Consider the following 12,465-nt stretch of genomic DNA (forward strand, 5'->3'; position numbering starts at 1 on the left):
TCTCTGTTGCGTCTGGGAAGGGATGCAACAGTCATGTAATCGTTTATCCTGCTGTGATCTATAGAGAAGTACGTTTTCACACGTGTAGCCACAGGCCACTTGCTTATGTTGTTTTTCTCCATTACAATGACAATATATGTTGACCTAAAAATAAATTAGCGCTGCACATTTAGCTGTCAACGTGCAAGACAGTGTCTAAGGTCAATGTGGACCTGTAAAATTAGGGGGATTTTGGCTCTCACCTACTGCAAGAGACTGCGTCCCAAATGGCAACCTATTCCTTAAGTAGTGCACTATAGAGTAAAGGGAAAACAGTGTAATTTGTGGCACAGATAGAGTGGTGTGTATCCAAGAGGGGCCCTGAATTCTTATATGGCAGAGACTTAGATGACGGGTTGAGTCACAGTTCAACCACGTCCATAACCCCAAGGGCATATTCCTAGAAGGAGAATAACTCAGAGGGTATATTCCTAGTAGAGGCAGAATAGTTAGGAACAATATGTACAGGTATATTGGCAGCCTTGCATTTTACAATGGAGTGCAACGGAGCAGAATGTTCTGTTTTCTCTATTCAAAACTGGTTGAATGGCTATTTTTACCCTGTAGGCATCTGAAACCTACCACAGGTGAGATACACGACATCATAAACAAGAATCCTTACCTCCAACCAAGTTAATTTGAATTTTGTAAATTTAGTCCATGCCACATTTTACTTTGAAGTGAAAAATCTCAATTTAAGTTTAGATTTTATACACGTGTAAACAAATACATGTGCACTCACCAAAAGTTCTCAAGTTCAACTTATTTGAGAAGAAATAGTGAATCATGCAAAAACAATTACATCCAACACACCGTCAGAAGCTGGTTTGAAGTTGTTGGCATGCAGATCACAGCATGATGAAGATTGCATTTTGAGCCTTGGGGACCTCATGTTTTATATTCAGTGAGTATGTTTCTTCTGTCAGGAAGATTTCAGACTGCACGCAAGATGCTCAGGTCCTCAACCCAGTGGTAGACAGTGGCTCTACTGATTCTTAGCGGTACCCAGTTGAAGTGCACAACATACTGTATCAATTGGACTACATGAAAATATATCCAGTTAATCTCATCTATAATCAAAGGATTCAATAGTAGATTATATTTAATATACTAAATATTCAATTGTTACTCATATTTTTGTGAAATTAGTCAATATATCCCAATGATTTCCAAAAACCAAGCTAAGTCAAACATATACACTGCTCAAAAAAATAAAGGGAACACTTAAACAACACAATGTAACTCCAAGTCAATCACACTTCTGTGAAATCAAACTGTCCACTTAGGAAGCAACACTGATTGACAATACATTTCACATGCTGTTGTGCAAATGGAAGAGACAACAGGTGTAAATTATAGGCAATTAGCAAGACACCCCAATAAAGGAGTGGTTCTGCAGGTGGGGACCACAGACCACTTCTCAGTTCCTATGCTTCCTGGCTGATGTTTTGGTCACTTTTGAATGCTGGCGGTGCTTTCACTCTAGTGGTAGCATGAGACAGAGTCTACAACCCACACAAGTGGCTCAGGTAGTGCAGCTCATCCAGGATGGCACATCAATGCGAGCTGTGGCAAGAAGGTTTGCTGTGTCTGTCAGCGTAGTGTCCAGAGCATGGAGGCGCTACCAGGAGACAGGCCAGTACATCAGGAGACGGGGAGGAGGCCGTAGGAGGGCAACAACCCAGCAGCAGGATCGCTACCTCCGCCTTTGTGCAAGGAGGAGCAGGAGAAGCACTGCCAGAGCCCTGCAAAATGACCTCCAGCAGGCCACAAATGTGCATGTGTCTGCTCAAACGGTCAGAAACAGACTCCATGAGGGTGGTATGAGGGCCCGACGTCCACAGGTGGGGGTTGTGCTTACAGCCCAACACCGTGCAGGACGTTTGGCATTTGCCAGAGAACACCAAGATTGGCAAATTTGCCACTGGCTCCCTGTGCTCTTCACAGATGAAAGCAGGTTCACACTGAGCACGTGACAGACGTGACAGAGTCTGGAGACACCGTGGAGAACGTTCTGCTGCCTGAAACATTCTCCAGCATGACCGGTTTGGTGGTGGGTCAGTCATGGTGTGGGGTGGCATTTCTTTGGGGGGCCACACAGCCCTCCATGTGCTCGCCAGAGGTAGCCTGACTGCCATTAGGTACCGAGATGAGATCCTCAGACCCCTTGTGAGACCATATGCTGGTGCGGTTGGCCCTGGGTTCCTCCTAATGCAAGACAATGCTAGACCTCATGTGGCTGGAGTGTGTCAGCAGTTCCTGCAAGAGGAAGGCATTGATGCTATGGACTGGCCCGCCCGTTCCCCAGACCTGAATCCAATTGAGCACATCTGGGACATCATGTCTCGCTCCATCCACCAACGCCACGTTGCACCACAGACTGTCCAGGAGTCGGTGGATGCTTTAGTCCAGGTCTGGGAGGAGATCCCTCAGGAGACCATCCGCCACCTCATCAGGAGCATGCCCAGGCATTGTAGGGAGGTCATACAGGCACGTGGGGACCACACACACTACTGAGCCTCATTTTGACTTGTTTTAAGGACATTACATCAAAGTTGGATCAGCCTGTAGTGTGGTTTTCCACTTTAATTTTGAGTGTGACTCCAAATCCAGACCTCCATGGGTTGATAAATTGGATTTCCATTGATTATTTTTGTGTGATTTTGTTGTCAGCACATTCAACTATGTAAAGAAAAAGTATTTAATAAGATTATTTCTTTCATTCAGATCTAGGATGTGTTGTTTAAGTGTTCCCTTTATTTTTTTGAGCAGTATATTAACAATCAATTTGGTCACAAAGGATTTCTTTAATGGCGGGATCCTACAGCCTACATCCTACATTTTAGTCTGGGTTAAAAGTTATAAACATTTGTTGCAGCGTCCTCAGGACATCATGGTCGATGGAAATAGACTTGCTACCTTCCTGAACTACGTAAGTACATGTCTCTGTGTGTATTCAACTTGTGTTTTACTTCATAGAAAGAGGAACCTGATGCTTTCAAAACATTAGGCACTGGAAATCGTGTGGCTACTTTTTTAAATTACGTAAGTATGGGAATCCAGTTGCTGCTGTCAATTTACAGTAGCAGCTACTGATTTAGGGCTCTATTCAACATTACAGCGTGAATTAAATTTAAAGGCAATGTTCCCGCTTTAGTGGAGACTGCATTCACATTGAATGCTGCATATGTCGGCTCAATCGGCAATTACCTTAACAGATTGAATAGAGCCCTTAGATTCTTCTTTCTGGCTCTCTGTTTTGCATAATGATTGTTTTTCGCAGATCCATGAACTCCATTTCAATATTGGACTTCAATTGATTGCCAAATGGTTGAGAAACATGGAATGTCAATCAGTGTTACCGCATACTCATAAACTCACTGGCCGTGTCCGAATGCACATACTAGTGTGCTACATACTTAAACTGCATACTATGTACTCGTCGTCGCATACTATTTATCACATACCGCTGTTCTGGACTTGGGAACTGTGAAGAGACCTCTTGTGGCATGTCTTGTGGGGTATGCATGGGAGTCCGAGCTGTGTGCCAGTAGTTTAGACAGACAGCTCGGTGCATTCAACATGTCAATACCTCTCATAAATAAAAGTAGTGATGAAGTCAATCTACATTTACATTTTTGTCATTTAGCAGATGCTCTTATCCAGAGCAACTTACAGTAGTGAATGCATACATTTCATTTCATAATTTTTTTTTTTTCCTGTGCTGGCCCCCCGTGGGAATCAAACCCACAACCCTGGCGTTGCAAACACCATGCTCTACCAACTGAGCTACAGGGAAGGCCACTTTCAGCCAGGAGAGATTGACATGCATATAATTAATATTAGTTCTCTGTGTACATCCAAGGCCCAGCCATGCTGCCCTGTTCTGAGCCAATTGCAATTGTCCTTTTTTTGTGGCACCTGACCACACAACTGAACAGTAGTCAAGGTGCAACAAAACTAGGGCCTGTAGGACCTGCCTTGTTGATAGTGTTGTTAAGAAGGCAGAGCATCGCTTTATTATAGACAGACCCCTCTCCATCTTAGCTGCTACTGCATCAATATGTTTTGATCATGACAGTTTACAATCTATTGTTACTCCAAGCAGTTTAGTCATCTGAACTTGCTCAATTTCCACATTATTTATTGCAAGATTTAGTTGAGGTTTATGGTTTAGTGAGTGTTTTGTTCCAAATACAATTCTTTTAGTTTTAGAAATATTTAGGGCTAACTCATTCCTTGCCACCCACTCTGAAACTAACTGCAGCTCTTTGTTGAGTGTTGCAGCCATTTCACTCGCTGTAATAGCTGACGTGTATAGTGTTGAGTCATCCGCATACATGGAAACTCTGGCTTTACTCAAAGTCAGTGGCATGTCGTTAGTAAAAATTTTAAAAAGCAAGGGGCCTAAACAGCTACCTTGGGGAATTCCTGATTCTAACTGGATAATATTTGAGAGGCTTCCATTAAAGAACACCCTCTGTGTTCTGTTAGACAAGTAACTCTTTATCCACATTATAGCAGGGGGTGTAAAGCCATAACACATACGTTTTTCCAGCAGCAGACTATGATCAATAATGTCAAAAGCTGCACTGAAGTCTAACAAGACAGCCCCCACAATTATTTTATCATCAATTTCTCCCAGCCAATCATCAGTCATTTGTGTAAGTGCTGTGCTTGTTGAGTGTCCTTCACTATAAGCATGCTGAAATTCTGTTGTCAATTTGTTTACTGTAAAATAGCATTGTATCTGGTCAAACACAAGTTTTTGCAAGAATTTTACTAAGGGTTGGTAACAGGCTGATTGGTCGGCTATTTGAGCCAGTAAAGGGGGCTTTAATATTCTTGGGTAGCAGAATGACTTTAGCTTCCCTCCAGGCCTGAGGGCACACGCTCTCTAGTAGGCTTAAATTGAAGTTGTGGCAAATAGGAGAAGCAAATATCGTCTGCTATTATCCGCAGTAATTTTCCATCTAGATTGTCAGACCCCGGTGGCTTGTCATTGTTGATAGACAACAATAATTTTTTCACCTCTTCCACACTGACTTTATGGAATTCAAAAGTACAGTTCTTGTCTTTCATAATTTGGTCCAATATACTTGGATGTGCAGTGTCAGCGTTTGTTGCTGGCATGTCATCCCTAAGTTTGCTTATCTTGCCAATAAAAAAGTCATTAAAGTAGTTTGCAATATCAGTGGGCTTTGTGATGAATGAGCCATCTGATTCAATAAATGAAGGAGCTGAGTTGGCTTTTTTTCCCAAAATTTCATTTAAGGTGCCCCAAAGCTTTTTACTATCATTCTTTATATAAATTATCTTTGTTTCATAGTGTAGTTTATTTAAATTTGTATTTAGTTTAGTCACATGATTTCTTAATTTGCAGTATGTTTGCTAATCAGTTGGGCTGCCAGACTTAATTGCCATACCTTTTGCCTCATCCTTCTCAACCATACAATTTTTCAATTCCTCATCAATCCAAGGGGATTTAACAGTTTTTACAATCATTTTCTTAATGAGTGCGTGCTTATAAGTAACGAGAATAAGTAGTTTCATAAATGTGTCAAGTGCAGCGTCTGGTTGCTCCTCATTACACACCACAGACCAACAAATATTCTTTACATCATCAACATATGAATCACTACAACACTTCTTGTATGACATCTTATACACTATATTAGGCCCAGCCTTTGGAACTTTGGTTTTCCTAGATATGGCTATTATATTGTGATCACTACATCCTATGGATTTGGATACCGCTTTAAAGCAAATATCTGCAGCGTTAGTAAAAATGTGATCAATACATGTTGATGATTAGTCACATAATTTCTCAATTTACATTAAGTCAGCTAGTCAGATGTGCAGCCAGACTTATTAGCCACTCTTTTTGCCCCATCTCTTTCAACCATACAGTTTTTCAATTCCTCATCTATCCATGGAGCCTTAACAGTTCTAAGAGTAATTTTCTTAACAGGTGCATGTTTATCAATAATTGGAAGAAGTAATTTCATAAATTCATCGAGTGCAGTGTCTGTGCTCCTTATTAATCACATCAGACCAACAAATATTTTTAACATCATCCACATAAGAGTAACAGCAAAATGTTTTGTATGATCTCTTATACACTATTTTAGGCCCAGCTTTTGGAACTTTGGCTTTCTTGGATATAGCCACAATATTGTGATCACTGTATCCAATGGGTACAGATACAGCTTCAGAACAAAGTTCTACAGTATTAGTAAAAATGTGATCGATACATGTTGATGAGCTTGTTCCTGTAGTGTTTGTAAACACCCTGGTAGGTTGATTAATAACCTGAACCAGATTACAGGCATTGGTTACAGTGATAAGCTTCCTCTTTTTTTATTTTACCAGGTAAGTTAGTTAAGAACAAATTATCATTTACAATGACAGCCTAGGAACAGTGGGTTAACTGCCTTGTTCAGGGGCAGAATTACCTTATCAGCTCAGGGGATTCAATCCACCAACCTTTCGGTTACTGTCCCAACGCTCTAATCACTAGGCTACCTGCCACCCCAGGACAGCTTGATGGACAGCTTGATGAAAACCAGTCAATTTCAGGTCCCCAAGAAGTAGACCTCTCTGTTTACATCACATACACCATCAAGCATTTCACACATATTATTTAGATACTGACTGTTAGCACTTGGTGACCTATAGAAACACCCCAAAAGAAAAGGCTTTGGATGTGCCAAGTGAACCTGCAACCACAACACTTCAACAACACTTGACATAAGATATTATCTTAGCATTACAGGGATATGGCTCTGCATATGCATATATACAGCAACACCTCCCCCATAAGCATTTCTGTCTCTTCTATAGATGTTATATCCGTGTATTGCTACTGCTGAATCATCAAAGGAATTTTCTAAGTCTCAGAAATGGCTAGTATATTAATGTAATCTGACGTTAGCAAATTATTGATTTCATGAACCTTATTTCTAAGGCTACATATATTAATATGGGGTTATTTTCAGGCCTTTCCTGGGTATCTTATCAGATATAGACATAATATGGAAAAGAACAAACAAAGCAAGAGAAAAAATATATACATTCAGCAGTCCATTAATCAATGGTGTGTGTGTGCTGCGGGATTGAAGCTATGAACCCATAGGCTCGGCTCTCTCATCCGACCAGGCTTCTGGGAGGGAGGGTGGAAGATGAGCCTGTCATAGCGGATGTAAGCAATGTCCCTATGCGCTCTGGCAGCTTTCATGGCTGGGTTAAGTTCTTTCCTCTTCTGGCACACAGCTTTAGGATAGTCATGCTTGAGGAAGATATACATTCCTCTCAAATTCACGGCTCTTTCCAGAACAGTTACCTTGTCCTTGAACATCAGGAACTTGACCACTATCGGCCTGGGCCTGTCACCTGGTGGTGGGTTTTCCAGTCCTGTGGGTGCCTTCCAGTCCGGTGGTCCATCTTCAATTTCTCAGAGATCATTTCCCTCACTTTGTCCTCACTCTGTCCAGGTCTCATGTGGAGATTCTGAAATTACATCCACAACCATGTTGTTCCACCTCGATTGGACAAAACACTTAAAGCTATTTTCTTGTTGTTGTAACAACTGCTTGTAGAACTCTTTTTGTTTGTTTAAAAGATCATTCACCTGTGATAGACAGACACCACTGTCCTCAACGGTATTGCTGCCGGCTTTGGTCTTTGTCATTGATAGCTAGCAATGTAGGTTATGTTGTTACTCCTCACAGTTCCAGACAGGGCAGGTCACAGGGAAGATTGAACACAACAAACAGCAGGGATCTAGACAGCCACAAACCTGGGAAAATCCGCGGACCCGGCACAATGGCTAACCGCGTTGCAGGCTTCATTCAAGCCCTCAAGAAACCCTCTAGCTTGATAGCCATTTAGCCAACCCCAAATAGCGCCTCAGACTCGGCCTTGGTTGGGCAGGATCACTGGACAGAGAGTAGCAGTCCCAGCAACTGATGCCAAATGTGTCGCGGGATCCAAACTAAAATGTTAGCTAGCTACTAAGAAACTTTCCAATACACTTTCAAAACAACAAACTTTACAAAACAAGAAACCGAGCTCTCCCTCGTTCCGCAGGAAGTGTTCAACAGTATGTTGCATGATGCTGGGCACTGTGCCAGATAGGGGAAATACACTGGATGCATGCATTAGAAGACTAGGGTGTTTTAGCGCGTGTTGAATTCTGTTAGCATATGCATTTATGGGGATGTGTGAAAAAAATGCCTGTAGCTCATTTACAGTGTGGTTGTTGCGGCGTAGTTTGATGTTCAAAGGGTTGTTGCCCGGTTTATTATTTCAGTTGAATTGTTGAAGATCATGAAGATGGATAAGGTTGAGTATGTAAGAATGGGATGGTTAACAAGGATAGTTAACTAAGTAACAAAAACATAAATGGTAGTGATTTCACATACAGTGAGGGAAAAAAGTATTTGATCCCCTGCTGATTTTGTACGTTTGCCCACTGACAAAGAAATAATCAGTCCATAATTTTAGTGAGAGACAGAATAACAACAACAAAAATCCTGAAAAACGCATGATCTTTGCATATCTTCTCCAAGTCATTAAGGTTTCGAGGCTGACGTTTGGCAACTCGAACTTTCAGCTCCCTCCACAGATTTTCTTCTTGAGCCACTCCTTTGTTTCCTTGGCCGTGTGTCATTGTCATTGTCATGCTGGAATACCCATCCACGACCCATTTTCAATGCCCTGGCTGAGGGAAGGAGGTTGTCACCCAGGATTTGACGGTACATGGCCCTGTCCATCGTCCCTTTGATGCGGTGAAGTTGTCCTGTCCCCTTAGCAGAAAAACACCCTAAAGCATAATGTTTCCACCTCCATGTTTGACGGTGGGGATGGTGTTCTTGGGGTCATAGGCAGCATTCCTCCTCCTCCAAACACGGCGAGTTGAGTTGATGCCAAAGAGCTCCATTTTGGTCTCATCTGACCACAACACTTTCACCCAGTTGTCCTCTGAATCATTCAGATGTTCATTGGCAAACTTCAGATGGGCATGTATATGTGCTTTCTTGAGCAGGGTGACCTTGCAGGCACTGCAGGATTTCAGTCCTTCACGGCGTAGTGTTTTACCAATTGTTTTCTTGGAGACTATGGTCCCAGCTGCCTTGAGATCATTGACAAGATCCTCCCGTGTAGTTCTGGGCTGATTCCTCACCGTTCTCATGATCATTGCAACTCCACGAGGTGCGATCTTGCATGGAGCCCCAGGCCGAGGGAGATTGACAGTTCTTTTGTGTTTCTTCCATTTGCGAATAATCGCACCAACTGTTGTCACCTTCTCACCAAGCTGCTTGGCGATGGTCTTGTAGCCCATTCCAGCCTTGTGTAGGTCTACAATCTTGTCCCTGACATCTTTGGAGAGCTCTTTGGTCTTGGCCATGGTGGAGAGTTTGGAATCTGATTGATTGATTGCTTCTGTGGACAGGTGTCTTTTATACAGGTAACAAACTGAGATTAGGAGCACTCCTTTTAAGAGTGTGCTCCTAATCTCAGCTCATTACCTGTATAAAAGACACCTGGGAGCCAGAAATCTTTCTGATTGAGAGGGGGTCAAATACTTATTTCCCTCATTAAAATGCAAATCAATTTATAACATTTTTGACATGCGTTTTTCTGGATATTTTTGTTGTTATTCTGTCTCTCACTGTTCAAATAAACCTACCATTAAAATTATAGACTGATAATTTATTTGTCAGTGGGCAAACGTACAAAATCAGCAGGGGATCAAATACTTTTTTCCCTCACTGTAAACAAGATAAACAAATATACTCATGAATCTCAATAACATATTATATATATTAAATATGAATATTACGGTGAACAAACATACACAGTAGGTTTAAACATGAGTAAATGCTTAAAGGAAACGAATATATCAAACAGTAAATGTTCTAAATCAAATTATAGTATAAATTAAGAAATAATAACAGAATGACTTGGTCATAAACATCCAAAATACACAAAGGAAAGGATTACAAGAGAAAAGGTGTCTTGTAACAAGACACTTGCAAACTGAAATGGTTAGGTCTGCCACACTGATTAGTGACAAGTGTGGGTATTTAAAGATGGTGAATGAGCTGGAGTCCTGCCTCTGCTGGAGGGGGATTGGATAGGGGATGGTGGTTGGTGATAGGGTGAGGGCTGTCGTCAGGGTAGGGGCAATTTACCACAGTAGTCCATATACAGCCCATCTATCCTATTTGAAAAGGACTGAAGACAGAATCTTGGTTCCATTTCAACATATGTATTAGTGAAACCAAAGTGCTGTAACATATATACATTTTATCAAATTGCCTAGTACACACACCAAAACTTTTCAAATGTTCAAATCAAATTGGCTATCGCACAGAAAAACTTACACAGTCCGGTGCATCGCAAATTCACAACCACTGGACAACAACATAATAAACTAAAGCACTAATAATTGGGAACGAGATCAAAATGACTGCTAAGGCTTGATCCATAAATTAAATAATTAAATAAGTACCCTAGCCTACAAAACTAAAACAATCCATACTGTATGTTCCTTATCAAAAGGCCGGATTAACATGACATCTACAACACAGCCACATCCCGAGTCCCTGGTGCCGACAGATTCAGAAATCAAAAGATGGTTTAGTATTTGGTTTAAAAGCTCTGAGAATGCATCATCTGGGATTGCGTTGTTTCCCACTATTTGTTGATTTATATAATTGATTAGCTGTTGTTAAAGCCGAAATGAGTATGATATCCGGGCATTTATAGTACACTGTATACTCGATTTTCAAAATACTGCATACTATTAAACTTTAAAAAAATTGCATACTCAAACGGCCTACTATTTAGGATGCAAGTATGGGTATTCGGACACGGCCACTAACATTGCTTCAGTAGATGGTGGTGGGAAAAAAGTTTGTCAAACACTGGAAATTGACCATTGGAGTCTGTTAATTTCAGTGTTGTACCCAATCAGGCCCTCAAGGACTGGAATTGGCCACCCTTGCCCTACAGTACAGTCGTGGCCAAAAGTTTTGAGAATGACACAAATATGAATTTTCACAAACTCTGCTGCCTCAGTTTGTATGATGGCAATTTGCATATACTCCAGAATGTTATGAAGAGTGATCAGATGAATTGCAATTAATTGCAAAGTCCCTTTTTGCCATATAAATGAACTGAATCGCCCCAAAAAAACATTTCCACTGCATTTCAGCCCTGCCACAAAAGGACCAGCTGACATCATGTCAGTGATTCACTCGTTAACACAGGTGTGAGTGTTGACGAGGACAAGGCTGGAGATCACTCTGTCATGCTGATTGAGTTCGAATAACAGACTGGAAGCTTCAAAAGGAGGGTGGTGCTTGGAATCATTGTTCTTTGTCAATCATGGTTACCTGCAAGGAAACACGTGCCGTCATCATTGCTTTGCACAAAAAGGGCTTCACAGGCAAGGATATTGCTGCCAGTAAGATTGCACATAAATCAACCATTTATCGGATCATCAAGAACTTCAAGGAGAGTGGTTCAATTGTTGTGAAGAAGGCTTCAGGGCGCCCAAGAAAGTCCAGCAAGCGCCAGGACCGTCTCCTAAAGTTGATTCAGCTGCGGGATCGGGGCACCACCAGTACAGAGCTTGCTCAGGAATGGCAGCAGGCAGGTGTGAGTGCATCTGCACGCACAGTGAGGCGAAGACTTTTGGAGGATGGTCAGGTGTCAAGAAGGGCAGCAAAGAAGCCACTTCTCTCCAGGAAAAACATCAGGGACAGACTGATATTCTGCAAAAGGTACAGGGATTGGACTGCTGAGGACTGGGGTAAAGTCATTTTCTCTGATGAATCCCCTTTCCGATTGTGTGGGGCATCCTTAAAAAAGCTTGTCCGGAGAAGACAAGGTGAGCGCTACCATCAGTCCTGTGTCATGCCAACAGTAAAGCATCCTGAGACTATTCATGTGTGGGGTTGCTTCTCAGCCAAGGGAGTGGCCTCACTCACAATTTTGCCTAAGAACACAGCCATGAATAAAGAATGGTACCAACACATCCTCCGAGAGCAACTTCTCCCAACCATCCAGGAACCGTTTGGTGACGAACAATGCCTTTTCCAGCATGATGGAGCACCTTGCCATAAGACAAAAGTGATAACTAAGTGGCTCGGGGAACAAAACATCGACATTTTGGGTCCATGGCCAGGAAACTCCCCAGACCTTAATCCCATTGAGAACTTGTGGTCAATCCTCAAGAGGCGGATGGACAAACAAAAACTCACATATTCTGACAAACTCCAAGCATTGATTATGCAAGAATGGGCTGCCATCAGTCAGGATGTGGGCCAGAAGTTAATTGACAGCATGCCAGGGCGGATTGCAGAGGTCTTGAAAAAGAAGGGTCAACACTGCAAATATTGACTCTTTGCATCAACT

The 12,465-nt window shown here is 42.0% G+C and overlaps 1 protein-coding gene across 2 annotated transcripts in view; it reads left to right on the top strand.

Annotated features, from left to right (window-relative positions):
* LOC106603838 (prolyl 4-hydroxylase subunit alpha-2) overlaps window positions 1–12,465 on the top strand; it is a 41,015-nt gene that overhangs the window by 24,783 nt on the left and 3,767 nt on the right. The window contains exon 12 of one of the 2 annotated variants that reach the window (XM_014198019.3): window positions 2,918–2,971. In XM_014198019.3, the coding sequence (XP_014053494.1) occupies window positions 2,918–2,971 (54 nt within the window). Of the gene's footprint in view, window positions 1–2,917; window positions 2,972–3,018; window positions 3,085–12,465 lie in introns of both variants that reach the window. The other variant, XM_014198020.3, reaches the window with a different exon arrangement.

This window comes from Salmo salar, chromosome 04, assembly GCF_965601325.2.
Source record: "Salmo salar chromosome 04, fSalSal1, whole genome shotgun sequence".
Lineage (NCBI taxonomy): Eukaryota > Metazoa > Chordata > Actinopteri > Salmoniformes > Salmonidae > Salmo > Salmo salar.